The 21,625-nt window shown below is 38.9% G+C and overlaps 2 protein-coding genes across 6 annotated transcripts in view; both read left to right on the forward strand.

The window, feature by feature from the left end:
- The first annotated feature begins 970 nt into the window (after positions 1–970).
- On the forward strand, positions 971–6,108 carry rbm8a (RNA binding motif protein 8A). Of its 2 annotated transcripts, none has more exons than XM_086312397.1 (6): positions 971–1,118; positions 1,628–1,687; positions 1,780–1,857; positions 2,746–2,882; positions 4,441–4,577; positions 5,793–6,108. In XM_086312397.1, the coding sequence occupies exons 1-6, from the start codon at positions 1,052–1,054 to the stop codon at positions 5,839–5,841; spliced, it is 528 nt and encodes a 175-aa protein (XP_086168523.1). In that variant the 5' UTR covers positions 971–1,051; the 3' UTR covers positions 5,842–6,108. The 2 variants fall into 2 exon arrangements, with proteins under 2 accessions (XP_086168523.1, XP_086168524.1); XM_086312398.1 differs by having other exon boundaries at positions 1,016–1,112.
- A 950-nt stretch (positions 6,109–7,058) lies between these two features.
- Positions 7,059–21,625, forward strand: part of otud7b (OTU deubiquitinase 7B) — a 47,698-nt gene continuing 33,131 nt past the window's right edge. Inside the window, exons 1-2 of one of the 4 annotated variants that reach the window (XM_086312400.1) lie at positions 8,635–9,056; positions 18,013–18,068. The gene's annotated coding sequence lies outside the window, so the exon portion shown is untranslated. Of the gene's footprint in view, positions 7,176–8,634; positions 9,057–18,012; positions 18,069–21,625 lie in introns of those variants that run through there. The other 3 variants (XM_086312401.1, XM_086312399.1, XM_086312402.1) reach the window with 3 other exon arrangements.

Raw genomic sequence — 21,625 nt, forward strand, 5'->3', positions numbered from 1 at the left:
TAACACTAAATACAAAGTTTTCTACAAAATCCTAATGTACTCAGCAACAAATCATTGGAAATGGCAAGAAAACCCTATGATATATGTAAAGTGTGTCTATGTCATGTCCCATTGTTTGCCTTGCTAAAATCAAAGTATTTGATTTTTTTTTTTTTAAAAACATCATTTTTGTTTTACATGTACAGACTATATGTAATTATTACCTACAGTTCTCAAAGAAATTAAGTAAAAAAAATAATGAGATACTGATGATCACATTCAAAATTATATGGACAAAAATGGCTTTGTAAAGTTATTCCAAAACACGCACCTTTAAAGTATTTAATATTATTTACCACGTGTGCTGAAATATTAGCTGCAGTGTTATAGGTTTATTCTAGATAAATCATACACTCCACTTGCAATGGAAGTGAGTGGAGTCGGGTGGGGTCCTCGTAGATGAATCAGGTTTCTTCTACTATCACTGCAATTTTTGCTCATTGCCTCACAGCACATTGCTGCAGTTGTATTCGAGTCTTTGGGGCTCTGGTGGTTCCAAGAAATTAAGAAGCCTGGAGAACTTTTCCTGAAGACTATTTACACAAATGACAAGAAAGGTGCCTAAGAGAGTTCAACTAAATAAAGGTGGTTACACCAAATACTACCTTTCAAGCTTGTTAGTTGTATAAACTTGTTTTTGTGTGTGTACTGTATTTCCATGTATGTTTGCACATGTTTCAATAAACCACTGCACCAGTTTTTGTTTTTTTTCCAAACAAAATATGGAGAAATGACAAGTTGCACAGGGCTGTAAGTGCAGGTATCTTAAAACTACACCATTATAAACCTAAATGTGCCTGTTTGTGTAAATTTATTTGAGCCTTTTTACTTTCTGTGATAAAAATGATAGTTTTTTTTTTTTAATTTATAATTATTTTCATCTTTATTTAGTTATTCTGTGTATTTTAATATATTGACTTTTATTTTATACAAACTGGCAACTTCCGCCTGCCTCTCAGCGCTTTTTGCGTACGTACGTTACGTTGGTCAGACGCATACACACAGAGACATCATGGCGGACGTGCTGGATCTTCATGAAGCGGGAGGCGAGGACTTTCCTATGGATGAGGATGGTGATGGTAACACTATTATGTTCACTGTTAGTGGCAAATACTTTACTGTCCCCGCGTTCAAATGATGTGTAATTATTGAGGTCCGAATCGCAGCCGCTATGTTCGTAAACGGAACAAAAGCTAGACTGCGTGGTGGCAGGCCCGATAAATGCTAACATGCTAACGCGAGTTAGCGCCGTATAGTTGATCTATTCAGTCGCTCCGTAAAAGTTAGCGAGGCTACGGACATAGAGATGTTTAAAATTCACCTGTTTCATTTCGAAGGGGAAATTTACTTGGCCGGTGACTTAACTCTCATTGTGAGTGTTGTTAGCAGCTGCTAACACGCTAGTTCGCGGTTAGTGCAGCTAACGGGTAATTGTTTTTGCGGATCGAACTGGGGGGAGCGGGCATGTTAAACATATTCCCAGTCAGTTGAATTAAATTGGCGAATTTTGTTCGTTGTTAAACTTGTAATGAAGCGAACATTGCAGCAGCGTGCGCTGGCTCTGACTTGTTCATCTTTCATTCATTAGAGAGCATCCACAAGCTGAAAGAGAAAGCCAAGAAGCGGAAAGGACGAGGCTTCGGTTCAGGTGAGTGACCCCTGTGTGATGGCGATAGTTTACATAGCCTCTCTTACTTTAGCTATGCAGTACAGTAAGTGTTTCTTTGTCGACATTTCCAGAGGAGGGAGCCCGGTCCAGAACCAAAGAGGACTATGATACTGTGGAGCAAGATGGGGATGAGCCAGGCCCTCAGAGATGTAAGTAAAGAAACAGTTTAACAAAGGATTATGTCACGAACTTGAAACGGCAGCCTGTGGCTTTGCGGTGATATAGCAGAAAGTACCACTGGTTTTCTGGGTAGTCTTACATCATTTGCTGTTAATGTGATAATCACTGCTGGGTAGAACATGTTAGAACATATTTAAATACATGTTCTTAATTGTAATTGTCTTAATACTTAAGCACAAAATAATTTGTGTGTTTGTCCTCGTTACAATTGTGTGGTGCAATTTTTCATGATTATCAATTTATAAACCTTTCACTACAGCACCACAGGCTGTGTTACAGAGTAATGCAAAAGTAAAATGATCAAGTAACTTGTAATTAGTAAAGTAATTTGTTACTTTTCTAAAAGACAATACCTGTAATGATAAGTTTGGTCAATAGTATAAAGTCCAAGCTATATGTGTGAATAGAAATCTCAGAGTTAATCAACAGGAAAAGAAGAAGGATTACGCTGGTACCATTGAAATCCATTCAGATTTACAAAAAAGCAAACTTGCTTCCAAAAAAGTGTCACTACTGTTATTTATTGACTTAATATCAAAGCAAAACTTTTTATTTTACATTAAATGCTTTATTGCAATGTAGCACCTTTGGCATCACACTATCAACAAGTAGAATTTTTTTTATTTATGACTCAAATACAGTGTTTGTTTGTTTTTTGTCTTTTTTAAGTTGATACACTTGAAAGTGCTACTTGGTAAATGTCCTGTATTTGTACAGCACTTTACTCAGTCATCCACCCATTCACACACACATTCAAACACTGGTGATGGCAAGCTACATTGTAGCCACAGCTGCCCTGGGGCGCACTGACAGAGGTGACTTGATTCATCACATGCTGATTCCTTTCCTTGCTGCAGCTGTGGAGGGCTGGATCCTCTTTGTGACGGGTGTACACGAGGAGGCCACAGAGGAGGACATCCATGATAAGTTTTCAGAGTTTGGAGAAATCAAAAACCTCCATCTCAACCTCGATCGCAGAACAGGTTACCTTAAGGTAAAAAAATACAACAACAAGAACCACATGCTATTATTGTTTGGGTTTTTGTGTGTGTGTGTGTGTGTGCGTGCGTGAGCTGATAACCCTGGCTAGTACAGGGTTGCCGTCTGGTGATACCTGATTCTAGCCCGCTACTTGGAGTTGAACCTCAGTGTGGTTTGCAGCTACACTTTGAGGAATGGGAGGCGTGCGGTTGTTCCGTAGATCTTTCAGACAGGTTGATTGTACACCCCAAACAATGCTACTGTTAAATTGGCTCTTTTTGTTTTGTTTGACTGGTTTTTACATCCATTTCTGTTTGAGTGGAGAAAAAAAAATGGCTTGTTGAAAACATTGCTTCATTCTGGGGTAAAGGTGGTTTGAGCCCAGACAGATCACTGTTGCCTTCCACCTGCATACACAACACCTGGCTGCATAACATGTTTGTTTGACTCTTAACGATGACACCACGATGCCATCCATGAAGAATAAACTCAGAAGCCAGAGCCATGACCATCCACTGAGTCACACTTTAACTGATTTCATACAAAGAGAAGTGCCAGTGTCAAGTTAGTTACCAAAAAAGTAACCAACATTTCTCTGGTCTAATTATTGCGAAACAAAACCCTAAATCCAAAGATTTTTAATACTGCAGATGTCCTTAATGTGTGTAAAGGATTATGTTTTGGTCTAACAATCCCATCTCCTCTGTCTGTGTGAAAATGAAATTATTGGTAACCTGCTTGCTGGTTTTCTGATCAGATTGTTCTCATTTTTAACATGTGATATGGATCAAACTGGAAATTTTACACACAACAAATTTTTACTAAAAGCACATTTCATTGTCCTTTTAGTGTTTTGTTGTTGTGTGCCGTTTGTTTTTGTTTTTTTATCATCTCATAAGTCAGTTTAACAGTGGCTTGTGACACTTTTTTATAGTTGGGTTAACTTAACCAAATTCAAACCAGGAATATACAGATATTACACATTTGTTTGTTTATATTCCACGCAAATGGTAAAATAGAGAAAGATTGTTTATGCAGCCAAACTGAAACAACTGCATGAATGCAAAGGAACAGCTATTTGTAGAGTCCTCATCCCACCATTGTCATTGTATTTCAGCTGTGTATAACACTTATTCCATGTGGGAAAAACACTTGTGCAGAGGATGCATACCTCTTCTCTCTTTTCCAGTTGTATTTCAGGGATGCAGACATCCTTCAGTAAGGCATCCTGAAATAAAATTTATTGGGGGCACAGTCAGGTCTAACAATGGGGAACTAGATTAGGGCAAAGAGGTGCAAATTAAAACTGTTCCTTTTAAATATAGAAACACATCCTCTTTTCTACCACACGGTGGCAGCATTGTTTTTGATGTAAAGTAGGACCAAAGGGAATTCTACCCCAACCTCTGTCAGCTAAGAATGGAGAACGTGTAAAGTTTTCCTTAAAGGCGGTTTGAAGCAAAAACAGATTGTTGTACAACAAAGTCAGAATGTGTTCTACCAATAACTGAAGTATTTGATTTTACTGTGTACATAAATATGCAATAATTCACACAGTCTTCTGTCCCCAGGGTTATGCACTGGTTGAGTATGAGACGTACAAAGAGGCTCAAGCAGCCATGGAAGGGCTCAACGGTCAGGACATGATGGGCCAGCCTATCAGTGTAGACTGGTGTTTTGTCAGAGGGCCTCCCAAGAACAAGAGAAGGTGAGGGTGGTGTCTTCATCCATCTTGGAGCAGAAACAAGCTCCAGTGTTTGAAAAATCTACAGAAACATACTCTGTACATTCATTTCAGTAGGATTTTGTCATCATAAGTGATCATTTTTTTCCCCTCTTACCATGCAGCCACTACTGATGACATGACTACTCAAGTTTTGTAGATAAGATATAATTTAGTTTAAATGTCTCTGTGACAGATGACAAAACATTAAACACAGCTCAGAAATAAGTAGCGTAAAGTCGAATTGTTTTAAAAACAAACAAACATAGAAAACAATATCCAAAACACAGTGGTTCAATAAAGTTAAAAAAACAAAACCAAGAAATGAAGGGACTCAATAATTAAAAAAGAAAAAAACCCACAAAAGTCAAATTACGTTAAAAAAAAATCTTTATAATGGCTGACTATAACACATGTAATATTTAAGTAGAATTTTATTATGTAATTGGTGATGAATTTTCCTCTTTCTACCCAGCACTTAGTCTTTGCATTCATATTTGCAGTAATGACAATATAGATGTTACATTTTCTCGTTACATTGTTACTGAAAGGTTTCTCTTCATTTATTTATTTATTTGATTAGAATTCAAATCTCTCAATGAATACAGAATAAAGATCTACCACAAAGAAAGAAAGCACGAGATAAAGCTAATCAAAAAGGTGCTGACTGGAGCAAATGCTTATAATGCCAACCCTTTTAACAAAAGATCATTTAGGAAGCAGCTCATTTACAAAAGAGTAAAACAAAACGAACAAACAAACTTTCCATCTTAGATAAGTAAGTAAATTAAATTTCACAATAATAATTCGTAATAATTCGATAATCCACGCGAAACAACCAAGACTTTCTGTATTATTATTAATATTGCTCTCTTCATTCTTGATTAATATATTTTTCTAATACTCTAGTTTGTTTTTAAACAAGAAAAATAAACTACACCTTTTTAAGTCACTGTCACAGCTATTCCACAAGTTACTATAAATATACTGTATTTATGCTGTAGTTAATGTTAAAGCAGGTAAAACATAAAACACAGCTTAATAGGGTAATAAATAAATTACAACAATAAATATATTTTTTTATGTTACCACCCATATTGAGTTATATGTAGTTATTTAAGTGAAACTCTGATTTTTGAATTTATTAATTAATTAATTTTAAGATTTCCCTTTTTGATTTTAATGTGTGTTTTGTTTTAGGGCTGGTGGACGGAGGCGCAGCAGAAGTCCAGACAGGAGGCGGCGTTGAATGGAGGAAGTCATCACTTTGATAACCAGTTAATAGGCTTCTAATGCCTTCCTACGAAGCAACTTTTGGAGTTTTTGTACAATATTTTCAGTAAACGTTGTGTAGCTGGGCAATTGGTTCTAACAGAGAATTTGTGCTTTTACTTTCAGACAGACATGTACATGTTTATGGTTTTCATGAATCCCTCACAGTGCTTTCTGTTTGCTCATTGTAACTTGGATTTTATTTTATATAACCTAGGGAAAATTAAAAATTTTAAAATGTAAACCTATGATTTGTTTGTCTTTTTGTTTTTAAAATAACAGTTAACAGAGAAATCAGCCTACCAGCTCATTTAGCATGAAATTATAGATAGATAGATAGATAGATAGATAGATAGATAATATAAGCATATATAGACATCATATACCGGTACATATGAAGAATGTAGAAAAGAACATTTAGGATTTACATATATAATACTTTATGAAAGGGAAAATGATAATGTATAGGTTCTTTACTTTCGAAATAAGTAAAATTTACCTTTCATGTTAAGTGTGTAACTTAGTGTCGTGGTGTGTAAAAGTTACCTCTTAATTTCTTTATATTTATTCAAGGGTTTGGGTTTTTTGGGGGGGGCATTGGCTCCTTTTTTTTTTTTTTTTTTTTGCCTGTCCCGTTTGGTTCTTTTGCATCAGAATTATTGTCTAAAGGCAAAGAAAGATTTACTTTACCAAATGGACCATCCCAGCCTTGCCATATTGGTCTATTTGAGTCACCTTTGCTTTTATTGTTTATTTTATTTTCATTTGCTGAACACGGGACAGACTTGACTGGGGAAAAGAAAAAGGAGAAAGAAAGGGGGAAAGAAAAAGAGCGGGGCAGAGGGACGATGATAAAGGGCAAAATCAGACACAAAATACATATATCAATCACCTGTTGAGAAAGAAAAAAGAGAAAACAAGCAAAGAAAAAGCAATATAATAAACAACATCATAGAGGGGCTTGAGCACCCGCCCCTTTCCTGATGGGTGCCCAAAGTGCCCTTTTGTTGAGGCAACTTTTTAAAAAAATATATATATATATATATTTTTTTTATGTGTGTGTGCGTGCGTGCGGAGTCCGGTCTGTGCCCCTCAACAATAATATTTAACTATTAATCACAGTTTTGCTAAATAAAAGGATCTGGCTTGCATCAGTCACATGATCACATTTAACCAATGATCGCCCTTGACGGCAGAACGCGCTGGTTACGAGCCGGGAACGAGCTCAAAGAGCACGCGCATTTTTAGTGGTCCGGAGCTGTAGGAGAAACACAAGTTAACTCAGAGACACAGACTGATGCGACAAAACCAGTAAGTAGGTGTACAGCGTACACTGTAGTGTGTAGCACCCAGGAGTAGCTTATTACGTACACGTTGGTAAGCTGTCTTGTGGCAACTGACGAACTGAAACAAACGAGCGTGCTGTGTGTGCAACAGCGCGACAAACATTACCTGTCCTTTTATTAACTGCACAGGTAGTGCTGGTCATAGCTGCTGGCTACCTGTGTAAGGCTGTCATGGGTCTGTAGCTCTGTCACCGTTTTAGGGAACATATTTAGTTTTAAAGTATTTAGAAACATATTTAGTTTTAAAGTATTTAGAACATATTTAGTTTTAAAGTAAGTTTCCGGGCTTTTCCTGCCTTTCTGGAGGGATTATATTTCACTAAAAAACGACCTAATATGCATGTCCACATAATAATAATTATAATTATAATATATAATAATAATAATGGATTGGATTTATATAGCGCTTTTCAAGGCACCCAAAACGCTTTACAATACCACTATTCATTCACTCTCACATTCACACACTGGTGGAGGCAAGCTACGGTTGTAGCCACAGCTGCCCTGGGGCAGACTGACAGAAGCGAGGCTGCCATATCGCGCCATCGGCCCCTCTGGCCAACACCAGTAGGCAAGTAGGGTAAAGTGTCTTGCCCAAGGACACAATGACCAGGCCGAGAGGCCAAGGGCACCCCACCCCCGAAGGAGCCTGAGTAAGCTCCAGGCTCCAGGCGCCGACAAGCAGCCACCAGGAGTGAGCCGGTGGGTACCTGGACGCCCATCCCCGGACACAAAGAACCACCAATGTCTGAGGGCGTCTGCCACTGGTAGGGGAAGTGGTGGAGGGAGATAGGCCTCCATACCATGGAGGGCCTGAGATGTCCCTAGAGAGAGGTGGCGTCAAACAAACAGGCACACACAGATACAAACATCCATTCCCACCCTCATGCTCTCATTGGCTCCTTTTCTTTCACTCAGTTGCAGTGCAGTCCTTGAACCTGATTATTTTCAGAGGAAGCCACTAAACAATCCCCCATGAATCATTCAAGGGCAAGGAAGAGCTTTAAATGTCTTTTAAGAAACCTGGTGAGCTATTCCCTAAAACATCTTAACGAAACACTAAGTTTGTCTTTCATGAGTAGAAAAAGTTTGACATGTACTTCCATTTATTTTTGAAAACAACAAAAAAACGTTTTGCATGCGAAAATTGACATCAATGGTCATGAAAAGTACTGAGACCTATAAAAAACAACTCTTAAGCTGCAAGCAATATTAACCATGCTAAATGTACACGTTTTGTCACAGCTTATTAGTGTTTGTACAATTCCAGAAAAGATGGATTACGGTCAGACGTGTTCCCTGCTGCGTTTTATTTAGCATCGCTAATGACGTAGGGTTTACATCATCCTGGATGACCTCATCCCGGCCACGGTGACGCCCCAGCTATTTTGTTAACTCCAAAGCACCTGTCACTCTGGCCTGAGTGCCGCACTGTCATTGGCTGCGGACACAAAAAACCCACTGGCCTCTCATTTTCTTGCAGCCAATTGGCAGGCGGATGTTTGGCGTTCTCATTTGGTGTTTACTCTAATGGGGAACGTCACTCAAAATGTTCTAGCCCGACCATTGGTTCTGATAAACGTCAATGAAAGAAAACTCCCGCCTCTGATTGGCCGAGTCCTCTCGGGGGCCGTCTGAAACCTTTGGTTGACGTTGTTGTTGTAAGTGGTGGAGAAATTACTTTGTCGCTGGTGGTCCGGTTTGGGATTTTACGCACCGTTCTCCATATGAGGACACTAAAAAGTTAGAAGTCGTTGGTACTGGAAACGTATTTGCTACTTACAAGTTGGCACTTGCTGGAAAACTGAATGGGACGATGAAAACAACATCTGCGAGGCCGCTAAAGGTAAGCAGTAGAGGGATACTCCAGCTCCTAGCGTTAACGTAAGCTACCGTTAGCTTGCTGCTGATTAGCCAGGCTTGAAGTAGCCACTTGCTAGCCAAAGGTAACGGTTCGTTCTAATAACTGAAAAAAATGTACAGGACTTCTTTATGGTGAGCATTCATGCGCATGTCTGGCAGACTTTAAATGGACGATTATAATTACTAATGGGTGCAAATAAAGTTAGTGGGATATGTTTGAACGGTGCATGAACCTCATGCGTTTGAACGCCTCAAATGCGTTTATGTAAGCATGTTTATTGTTCCCTGATATTTCTTCTTCAAAGAATAGTTCTAGCCATTAAAAGCTGGCTCAGAGTCAGCAGTGGGGACAAGCCATCATCGTGTGTAGCGTTAGGATTCAGCGCAGAGCAGAACTGGTTTCTGAATACTGCCTCAGCTGTCAGCTAAGCAGTGTGAACACTGATATCAATTTCAGCTGATCTCTTTAGTAGTTGTGCATCTGCCTGTGGAAGTAAGTTAAGTCATCATCTCGTTTTTTCTGGGAGCTTCTAGTCACGATCCAGCTTATCGGAGTCCGCCTTTTATTTAAGGTGCATGTGTGATGTAACATTGACTTAAAAGACCAGCTCACAGGAAATTACCAGAGCCAGCTCTTCACACACCACAATTTCTAACCAAAACAACTGGGTTTATTGAGTCTGAATAAGCATCTAACTCTGTGTGAGGCTCCTGCCTGAGCTGACGGGTCACAGGGTTCACTGCTTTTTACTCATTCTGAAACTAGAACTAGGTTTATTTGGCATATTTTTCTCTACATCACCACAGCGAGAAAGTATTAGGTTGCACTCTGCCTTGAATTATTTAGGTCTTGTAGTTGTGGACTCTTTTGTTTGCAGGGACACCAGGACAGACAGCCTATATGAAAAGTAGGACAGAGGTACAAGTTCTTCAGTGTATTTGGCCTACAGCAGGGGTGTCAAAAGTAATTTTAGTGAGCAGGGTATGTACAGCTCACTTTGATCCAAAGCTTGTTTGACGTATAAAACCACTGGATAATATCCTTTATATACACAAAATGTCTTTGTGTGAAGAAGTATGGGTACTTAGGAAAAACATTTGCAAATGATAAGCAGTCAAGGATCTCTTAGGCAAAAGGAGTGCAATTAAAACCAGTATTTCCACATTTCATCACTCTATTGGTGTTACATGTATTTTAAAATATATAGTGGCTATTTAAAGGCACATGACCTTCACACATGTATTTTGGATCTCAATAACACAAGTATTTTACTTCTGTCTGTAAAAGCAGAGAGAATTGCAAGTGTCTTCTCTGAAATTTGCACGCTTTGCAAAGCCATCCAGAAGGCCAGGCTGGGTGTGCTTTGACTGCTGATTTTGATTAAAAACAAAACGCACACTGTAATAAACACACAGCAGTGAAGAGGAAGCTCGTTGAGAAGTTAGGTATGGTGTAGTAGGAAAAAGAAACACATTCAGCCCTCCACCCATACTCACTGTTTCCAGTGGCTGTGAAGGATGATGCTTGAAATGTAGGACACACAAGCAACTGCTGATCAGTACCAGTGTGGAAAGTTGAATGAAACTACCAGTGCACTTTGACTGTAATATTTGTCTTTTCGCGAGTGACTTTTGCAGCTCGATCTGATCTGATTTGATCACAGCTTTCGGTGTGTTAATTTGATCAATTTCCAAATCTTATTTTCATGTCCCTGAATTTTCAAGTCCCCATATGTACTGATTTGTGTCTATATACATAAAGTAAATATTTTTCACCTCTAAAGGGTGCAAGAAGTCTACATTTAGAGACTGGAGGGGTTGGTGGTGCTGTGAATCATTAGGATGGTTACAATTCAACAGCATTATTTTGATTATTCAAACTGCTTAATTAAAAAAAAAAACAGAATTAAACTACAGTGGTTGTCACTTCTTTTTAGCTTAGTTTTCTTGGTTGTCAGCATGACTATGCTGGACAACAAGCCGTAGACATGAATCCTTCTTCCTGTTTAAATGCGTCACTCTCAAAGCTTTGCTAACTGTCATTACGAAAGTAGCCCAATTTTTGGCCATGAACGTGGAAAAATAGATTTTCTTCTCAACAGAGATTTTTTTTTTTTCAATTTTGTTTTTTTGTTACGTAGTTTAAAATGTAAAGAAAGAGAAAGTGTTGAAAATATAGATTATAAACTTCAAGGTGAGCATTTTAATTGTTGCCTTCTTAGTGTTTTAAAACTGGGCGTGATGTATCTGACTAAATTATGCCAAGAAGTTGTTAGATAACAACCTAAATGATCCTTTTTTTTTTTTTCTAACAATGTCTGTAATTTGAAGAAAACAACTTTGTTTTATTCAGGATGAAATCACAGGGATTCATATGTTGCTGCATTGGTCAACTAATATGAATGCAATGAAGGGAACATTTATCAACATTTTAAACATTTTTATTTTCATAGGTGCAGTCAGTGAAGTTTTTGACCGCACCTCATATTTGCACCCATTATCTCACTGTTGGTAATTAAAGTGATAAAGCTGCCCAACAGTTCATGGTGGCAACTATTTACCATGATGCTCAGTTTTTCTGAGGGTTTGTGTCAGGTTTCATTATACAAGTCCTCAACACTTGAAGGAACATATTATATTGATTCATACAGCAGCAGAGAGAGCACCTCAGGCGAGTATTTTAAGAGGGGTGTAGCATCCTTCTGACTGCAAGACAGTTTCCAAACTGGCAGGGTGTAAAAGTAAAAAAAAGAAAAAAAGAAAACTGAAAACAAAAAGTGCTCTGCTGCTTTGTAAATATGTGGATTATAGGCACAGGTATGCAGTCTATTAAATTGCCTTCTCAGTGCACTAAACAGGCAGTAGCTCAGCCTGCATCCAGTGGAACAGAACAAAACAAACATTACTGAGTTATTGCTCTTTGATTTCCCTCGAACCATTTGAATTTGGTTGATCCAAGTTTAAATATGTGGTTTGTAATCTGCAGTGCATCATATGCATCAGATCTCTTAACAGGATTCAAATGTTATGTGGTTGGGAGTTCACAGTAGCCTCGGGTCACAGTGACACTGATGGTGCCCACTCAAGAGGTTTTGTTCTCGAAGGGAAATCACCAAGACCGGGGCTAAAATGTTTTTAATTGCTTTTTTCTAAAGTTGGTTTTAGTTTGGCTAACTTTAAAATACATTTTGCTTTATCAAAAAATAACAGGACAATGCTTACATTTATATCAACCAAAGACCTTTTACCTAAACTCAGTACAAAGCAGTCGCGCTTACCTTCATATTGACAAAGGCTTTGTTTGAGCCAGCGTGCTAAACTGTATCTCACTCAAATTTAGTTTGCAAGCTCTTTTATTGTTAATGAACGATTACAAAACTGTGTGGAGTGGGACATGAGCTTTTTCACCTTCTGAAGCATTGCATGCCCTGCTGTCATCCAAAATGATGAGATGTAACTAGACACTTATATTACCTGTGTAACAGGGTTTGTCATGACTCTGGCAACATGAAGTTTTATGAGCTGATGGTCATGGGCTTATTTGCACACTGTTTTGCAGTTACATGTGGCAATAAAGACAGAGCAGCAGTGACTCTTGATTTATACTTCACATGACGGACAGCCAGTTGAACTTGTTTGACTTTCTTTAAGGTTTTGTGCCAGTTAGTGTGAGAGTGCTGTAAACATGTGTCACACACTTATTTTGCTGAATATCCTTTGTGGCTGTCTTGGTGAATATAATGTTATACAAGCTAACCTGTCTGTTTCAGCCATGCAGAGGGTATGAAAATTTAAATTTTCCTCTCGCTGAGTTCCCCCAAACAGCTGCTCACTGTCAGCGGTGCAGTGTCAGTTACACGGCCAGGCCCGTTTGGCCTACTCCCACAGGAAAACACGGTCAGATTAATAAGTAAGTAGATGAGGTTAGTAGGACAACCAGATGATTTTTTTCCTGTTAAGTGTGCATGTCCCACTGGTGGTAAGGCATGAACTAAGCCTTGTTTTGTTTGGACTCTTTGCAGATTTCCAAAAAAGACTTAAAACCCACATCCATCTGTGCTCTTATATCTTATATTTAGAAACACAGGAAGGGGATAAGATAAAAGGCAAAAACAGTTTTAGTCTCTGCACTGCCACAGCGACACGAGGATCAATAGGTGGCTTGTCTCTAAGAGGTCTCCATGTCCAGACAGCAACTCATAAAACTCTTTGCAGCCCCACCCTCCCCACCATGGCTGGTTGCCTGCCAGTCTTGTGACACAGCAGTTAGCCAGTGCCCAGGGCCATTTGTGTCCAGGATGGGTAGATACTATGAACTGAGGTGCTTACCTGGGTGCCAGCAGCTGCTTTACTTTGAAAACATGCATGTTTGAGTCCAAAATTTGTCATTTTATACCGTTTCTTCGTTTGTTTATGAGTAAAATATTTTTATTTGTGTAAAGAAAAACACAAAAATCAGGCATCTGTTGACACTCATTATATACCGTAGTACACTATACTATAGTATAAACTATATTTGATTTATCCTCCAAACTGGGGAAACTCTGTAGTCTTTGACAAAATAGCTATGACCATTAGAGGAGTTTATAGTTCATAAAGGTGAAGTACACTTTATCAAAACAAATAAGACATTTCACTAAAATAAAAGCTAGTTTGAAATCAAAATAAATGTAATTTATATTTAAATAAAAATACTTAGTGGTAATATAATTTATAATTATTATTTTAAATTCACCCAGCAAAATACTAAATGTAGAAAAACAGCATAGCAACTATGAGATGACATTTCAGCCGGTATATGTAACAGTAAAGGTTTGTCTTGCATTTGAGAAAAAAAAGTTTTTATTTATTAAGTGGCCAAAATACAGTGCATACTTACAAAAACTCATTTTAAGCAGGTATTTGAACAGCATTGACATATACATATATTAAATACAAAATTGTTCTTAGGCTACAAGTGCAACTTAGGGATGTCACTGATACACAGGTTGAAACTTTTTACATATCAGATGATATAAGTTAAAAAAATATCAGTAAATAGATGCTGGCCACACAGGTCCTCACCCCATGTTCCAGGTCTCCACTCTACACCCATGTTAAGTTGTGGATAGCAGGATTATGCCCGGTCTGTGTTTAGTTAATTCATGCGGTTGACAGAATAGAGGCCAACGCAAACTAAGGTGTAACAGTTTTATTTGTTCCACCTGAAAAACTATAATCCAATACAGCATGGGCTGCCACTCCCATGAGAAAAGCTGTGGTAGTGAAAGCTTGTTGTATCACTTTGATCACTGTACCACACCAGACTCAAGAATTTATTACAGCTGTACTTGCCAGAACCTCACAGTCTTATCTGTCATCACCACAGTGCTATTTGTCTTTCACTTTTTAAGCAGTGGTTGTTTTATCTATTGTTGCAGATACAACTTTTTCCTTTATGATAGGAATAAATGTTTTCAGCCGATTGGTCTTTGAGGAAGTTTATTATGCTCATTTCTAGCTACATGGTTTTGTTCTTTGACTCTGCAAGGGTAGCTTTGCATGAGTCACAGTTTCAAAAAATCCTCAGTTGTTTTATTGTCCTGTTTTCTCTTCTTTTGGCTGTTCATGGTAAGCAAAGGGCTTTAACAGTGTGTGGGTGGGGCTTGTGTACTCGCTATAATATCATCCAAAGCCAAGTTTAGAAAAATAGTTTGAAATGACTGCCCTATTTGTACGCTGTGTGCGTGTATGAAACTTCAGACATTTTAAAGTCTTCTGGATTGTTTGGACTTCTGAAGGAGCTGGTGCACTGCAGCTGATGCATGGTTAACGCAGACCAACATAGAAGTGAATTAAATACATTGGCCCGTTTTAATCTGTACCTAGAGCTGGGCGATATGAGATTTTTTCATATCACGATATGTTTTTTCATTTCAGGCGATAACGATATCTATCACGATATAAGCCAAATAACTATATTTGTAAGATTTAAATGTGCCGTTGCTCACAAGTAAAATGTGAAATAATCAGCAGCTTGTTTTTATTTAAATATTTATTTCCCATAATAAGTTCAACAGGGTAGATGTACTTAAGGAACATGAGACTTTTTCAGATAAATAAAGGCAAATATTGCAAACTACACAAAAGGCAGCCGCTAAAGCGTTTAAGTTTCAAAATAGAACAAACAAAACAGACTAAATTGTCAATTCCACTTAGAAACAAAATATTAATTCTAAAAATAAATCTTAGTTTGTTTTACAGAAGAACAGACAAAACTGACTAACTTTTGTCAATATCAAATAAACTGAGAACTAAAAGGAAATTCTCAATCTCTCCTTGTTGTATAGCTGAGCTTTTCAAACAGTTTTAACAGTTACTTTAGTCTGACAAAAGCCGAATGACGAATTAGCGCTTCCAGTCAGAGACTGAGGCTACGTCCACACGTACACGGGTATTTTTGAAAACGGAGATTTTCCGTTTCCGTTTTAAAAAAATAATCCCGTCCACACGTAAAGGCAGAAATGAAGGAAAACGCTGCTATGAACATGCCAAAGCAGCAGGTGGCACTAGATTCCTAACCGTGCAGAAATGTTGGCCAATCAGAAGTCTAGAAGCCTCGGTGGGAAAAAGTAAACAAAGCTGGGGCATAGAAGCAGAACCGAGTCGTATGTGTGGACGGACAGTAACTGTGTGTATATGTAAGCATTTAAACACTGCAGAGAGTAGAATTAACAGTATTGTAGAAATTCATTTCACCGAAACAATAACGTGGCGCACAGTGTGACGCATGCACCAGTTTATTGTATTTTCAGACTTGCTTTCGGCACATTTACAGTGAGGCTACTCTATTTTTTGTCAGACTTGAAATAGCCGAAATACCTTCACACTACGGAACTTCTATGGCTCTTCCGTTCGACAATCTCTCCGGCATTGGAACCATCATCTGTTTTCTCTTCGATCACGCTCGGTTGATTTTTCTAGTCGGCACACTCATTTCCTCCATTACCCGCTGGCTGCTTCCCAAACAAACACACGTGCGGCTTGGCACTTGTGCTGTATGTAACAAGTCACGCGACGTGACGCTGCGGCTGTGATTGGTTCGGCTCTGCGCTACTTAATTTGGATTGGCTGACCTTTTTTTTTTTTTTTTTTTTTTTTTTTTTTTGAGGACAAGAGCGGCGAGGTCTATCGCGATAGCTTAATTTCTCTATCGAGTAAAAGTTATATCGTTATCGTTCTATCGCCCAGCTCTGTCTGTACTATATTTATCTTTTTGAGTCATTAGTTAATTTTGGACTTTAAAGTACTGCAGAACCATGCTGGTTCATGCAGCAGTCATGTGTCCTGTATTCCACCTTAGGGCTGTTCGATATAACGATATATATCGGATGACGATATAAAAACATCTATCGTTGTATTTTACACTATCGTTTGTATCATGGTGTCGCAAAATAAACTGTTTACGGCAATATTTTTTCATGGTTTTGATGGTCACTGTAGTGGCTATATTCATTTCTTAAAGTTCTCTCTTTCTCTTATATTTAATATAACCACACGACTGACGGACAAGCGCCTCTTTTTATTCGTTGTCGTTAGCAACAACGACAGTAAAACCATCACGTGTCTGCTTATTTTCCACAAAGTTTTCACAATAAAGCTCAAGATCCTGTTGAGACTTTCCAAAATAAACTGAATCACGTGAAAGAGCATGCAGACTATTTACGGATGAGAAGCAAAAAAGAGCCGTCAGGCGCTAAAAAATAAACCTTAGACTCAAACGTTAGAACAGGCTTTTCCCCGCAGCACGCCGTGTAATAAATACTCACAAAGAAAACGGCGGCCGTTACAACTTATGTCTAAAAATGTATCGTTTCATGCATCTGTTAAAACACTCGACTCCAGGTACACGACGCCCAGCTGGAAACACTTCCTGCAAGTCGAGCTGCCCGAGATTCACAGAACTTTCAGAAAATGTAAAATTTTTGTGATTTATATCGTTATCGGGACGATAGATGTCTTAATATTGGGATATGAGATTTTAGTCATATCGCACAGCCCAATTCCACCTGGTAGTTTACATTGTTAGATCACAGAAAGGCACAGAGGCAGGTGGTGTCATAGTGATTTAGAAACAAACGTTAACTTGGGTTGCACATTATTGTATGGATACAATATGGATAATTAGTTTAACCAGCTATTATTTTTGCTGCTGACTAGTGAGAACAGAGATCATTTAGTTGACTGTTCCACAAAATCTAAAGGTTAACAGGACTCCATCAGGACCAAATGAGGACTTCTGACTGACGGATTCTGGTGTTTAGGTTGGCAGCTGTCTGAAATAGTGAAACAAACTCCTAACAAGTGAGGTGATTTCTATTAAATTCTGTCCTTCACAGCTAGAACAACACTAACTGTAAGGTGGGTGGCAGTAAAGCTGGACTCATTGATCAGCATCAGTGTCTTTAAGTGGATGTTCAGTTTGGTAAATTCGGCAGTTGTAGTAAATCACTCAACATGTTCTTTGAGATTAATGTTTATTTCAAAGCATATTATTGGGCATGTGCCTTTTCTTGTGCAGACTAGGGGACATTATCGTCTCCTGCTCTGCCTCGTTGATCCAGGACATCAGGAGTAATCCCACACACAGCCCTAATGAGGAGCCTGTTCCCCCAGGATGACATCATATGGGGTGTGACGTGAAGTCACCCTGCTGTGTATAGCGACTGGCCTGCAGCACGTGGGGATTCACATGAGCATTAGTGCTGCATGCCTGCAGAGGCTGGTGCTTGTTTAGCCGCTGGCTTTAGATCGGGCAGGGCTTGGTTGGCTTCACATTCAGCCTGATTTAGTAGATCTTCACTGTTGTAGGTATTGTACTTGCAAGTCACAGATCCATTTTGTTTCTTGTATTAAGCAGTTTCTAAGCTCTTTTATTTACAACAGTTTTTGTATTGCAGGACTGGAACGAATGTGCTTAATTTTAAAATGGCGCAGCCGAAGATCAAGTTGGAGTGTAAGAAATGTCTTGTATTCCTTGAGGGTTGATATGCAAATGAAAGCAGTAGTCATCTCACTTGCCTTTTAAATGTGAATTATGCAATACTAATTGTTTAGACATGAAGCAAAAAGGATATTTTGGCATCAGTGTCATCCCTGTAACATCAAATATTGCCAGTTTATTTTAAAATTAATGCACGGATCAAAGCAACAGAGGAGGTGATTTTAGTCATCTTTAAGATTGGTTAGGCTTGCCAAAGCAACTTTAGACTTATCACCTTTGGTCAATAATCACAGCTCAAACACTGTAGTATGTGTTATTGTGTAGAAGTGCTTGCATTCACATTCACTTCACTTGGGTAGGACCCACAGGTACAGGGTCATCTAACTATAATTGGCAACGCCCTCTTTTTTTCCCTGCTCTTCTTTTAAAGTCCAGTTGCTGCTAATCATCTACTCTGACCTTTCTCATGTCATGTTTACTGGTAAAGTCTTGGTTACTTGGTTGGGCGGTCCTCCATGTCATTCAGCTGTATCACCAAAGATGAGCTTGTGTCATGTTTGGACATGCACATGGGAATCCTGTGCTATTATTGTAATCTTCTTAATTAATTTTCTAGAGGCAAAACACACTTTGTTATTTACTGTGAAAATTTCCAGCCTTTAGAATATTTAGGTAGGCAGTTTTAAGATGGATGCAGAGGCTTGTGCTTCTTCACAGAGAATACAAATCACTGAGTCCACCAAGGCCAGCTGAGGACTTTTGTAAACCGGTTTAGAGTTTAGGATGACAGCTGCAGGAAGCAATTTATCCATCAGTCTCTGTGCTGATGTCCTTCAGAGGCACAGCAGCATTTCTCGCCGGATGTTCAGCAGCACTGGACCAGCATTTGTGTGTCTGTGCACCTCTTTTGGTCTGCAGAGCACAGACTTCCATGAAGTCATGCAGGGGTCATCATTCTTAATGTCTTATTTTGGGTTTCTTTTTGTGTGCGCCTCTGAACCAGTAATGCATTGATGGCAGATTAGCTTCCACTTCCCCCTCTCACTTTGAGGATCAAATACCCTCATTACATTTTCTGCTGTTTCAGTCACCCATCGCACTGACCCCGTGCACAAAGCAGTGTGGTCTCTGTGTGGTATGTGGGAATGCCACTTATAGTCCCCTAAAGCCCTTTTCCACAGCCGCCTGCTTCATGTGGGGTTGTTAATTATCGCTCCTTGACTGGTGATTACTGAGCCTGACTGCAGAGACATGCCCCGGGCATAGCCTAGGACCCTCTGAGGTCTAGTAAACCATCATAATGGACAGGAAAGGAGGAAATAAAGATTGGCCTGCACCTGTATGTAAATGAGTAATCATAACTATCTCAGCATTAATGCTACATGTTACTATATTAATTTCATGATAACACATGTACAGGTACAGTTAAACTAATCAGTTATTTTCTTGGTTAATCTATTAATTATTTGTCAAAACTTTGTCAGTTACTAAAAGTGAAAAGGTTCATCTGCTAAGGATGGCCTACTTTTTTGTTTTTGGAATATTTGAGTCAAGACGTTCTTGTGGATTTAAAGAATTAAATGATTAAACTTTTTCCTTTGTTTTCTTACTAGTTGTGTACATATTTAGTTTTCTAAATTTATGTAAAAGGACCATTCAGGCAGAATCTTAATGACCATGGATCAGAAATCACTTGCTGCTGTCAATTAAGGCATATCCTGTTAAAGAGGAAAATGTGTGCTTGTTTATTTTCATCGAGAAGTTGTTGATGCCACTGTATCCATTATATAAAAATCAGCGCTCACGTTTCTTGTTCTTGTCCACTGATATGTGAGTCGGGTGATTCATGCTGTGGCATTCAGAGCAGTATTTTAGAGGAAAGTGGACTAAGTGAAGTCAGACATCTCTCCTACATGCTCTGCTACACGATGACATCAGCTCTCAGACACTTTGATAAACACTTGTGTTCAGAAGCTAATACTGCCCATTTCAGCTGGCTGGACTTGGCTATTATTACTTTGCTCCAGTGAATATCAGCAAGAGTTTACGTATGACTGAAGAAAAAGTTGAAGCTTTCCACTGACCAGGAGACATTTTGTCCTAAACCATCACTGTACCTCAATCAGAACGCCTCTGTGTGCAGACTACATACACTACATGCACTTTGTGCTTACTTGCGTGGTGCATGTATACAGTGTTGGGAAGGTTACTTTTAAAATGTATTCCATTACAGAATACAGATTACATGCCCCAAAATGTATTCTGTAACGTATTCCGTTACGTTACTCAATGACAGTAACGGATTCTGAATACTTTGGATTACTTAATATATTATCATGCTGTTTACAACTACGTGAATGTACTATTGCTGTGTGATTTATTACTGTTACTGAAGGTCCGCGACTCCGAACTGTAGTAAAGGGACCTCTGACTAATACGGCGGGTTCTGTGTCGGGCTCGTAGCCGAAAAATAGCTTTACTTTGTTGTGTGGGTCAACTTTTCTTGCGAGAGACAGAGAGAGGCGTTGAAAGACTGCTCCAACGGAACTTATTGTTTTCGGAGGAAAACACGAACACGGTGTACAGTCGAGTCTTAATAGCTTACTTACAACTGGGCTGTCAGGCACTCTTCTTGGCTGAAGTGGTTATTATTATATTTAGATGCTTCCAGCTCCCGTTTTTCCTCGATGACAACTCGTACCTTTCCACTCCCCTTTTTCTCCCTCCTCGCGCTCACAGACCCATAACGTGTATGGCAGTCCATTCTCCCTGCAACACGGACTACACTGCCCATGATGCTACATTCTTTACGGTGTGTTCACACCGAATGCGAACAGCGAACACCGAAGCTATGCTTGTAGCATTCTGCCTGTTAGCTTAGCACAACAACAACGAAAAGGCGCTCTCTCACCCAGGAAACACACAGTCGCAGAGAGAGAGAGAGCGTCGCCCTGTAACCATGGCAACCGTAACGCTGCCGCCTGGAACAACAGAACGTAGCTGTCAAACAAAACCCAAACAGTCCTGACCCGCGACAATATGAAACAGGAAAGTACCGCAGTGTAATCCATTTATTTCAACAAAGTAACTGTATTCTGAATACCACCTTTTTAAACGGTAACTGTAACGGAATACAGTTACTCATATTTTGTATTTTAAATACGTAACGGCGGTACATGTATTCCGTTACTCCCCAACACTGCATGTATATCAACAGGGTAGTGTTGCCTCAAGTCTAACACAAAAGGTCATACACTTAACTGCTTTTTGTATACATGCAACGTGTTGGTTTCTGACCAAAACTTATGCTAAAGTCTTTTAAAAGCAACAGTTTACCATGCATGAACAGCAAATAACACCAAAATGTGTGTAATCTCACTACTTTTTACCTCCTGCCTGAAATTTGGTTGCTGGTCCCTCCTCTTAAATTACTTAAATTCTGCCATTTTGACAGTTTAATAATTAACCACTAATTAGCAGATGTCAGTGTCTGTGCATTGTACCTGTACAGATTTGAAACCAAGCTAGCTGTTTGACATAAAAAATCTGAAATGAAAATCAAGTAAATA

Source organism: Aulonocara sp. 'chitande type north' Nkhata Bay, linkage group LG11 (assembly GCF_057382095.1).
Source record: "Aulonocara sp. 'chitande type north' Nkhata Bay isolate Kocher_YH1m ecotype deep benthic linkage group LG11, A_spYH_male_GT1.1, whole genome shotgun sequence".
NCBI classification, from domain to species: domain Eukaryota; kingdom Metazoa; phylum Chordata; class Actinopteri; order Cichliformes; family Cichlidae; genus Aulonocara; species Aulonocara sp. 'chitande type north' Nkhata Bay.

What these genes read in the sequence shown, in the direction of transcription:
- rbm8a (XM_086312397.1), top strand. Translation starts at nt 1,052, where the DNA reads ATGGCGGACGTGCTGGATCTTCATGAAGCGGGAGGCGAGGACTTTCCT. An exon ending in TATGGATGAGGATGGTGATG is followed by an intron (nt 1,119 to 1,627) that starts GTAACACTATTA and finishes TTCATTCATTAG; the next exon opens with AGAGCATCCACAAGCTGAAA. An exon ending in AGGACGAGGCTTCGGTTCAG is followed by an intron (nt 1,688 to 1,779) that starts GTGAGTGACCCC and finishes CGACATTTCCAG; the next exon opens with AGGAGGGAGCCCGGTCCAGA.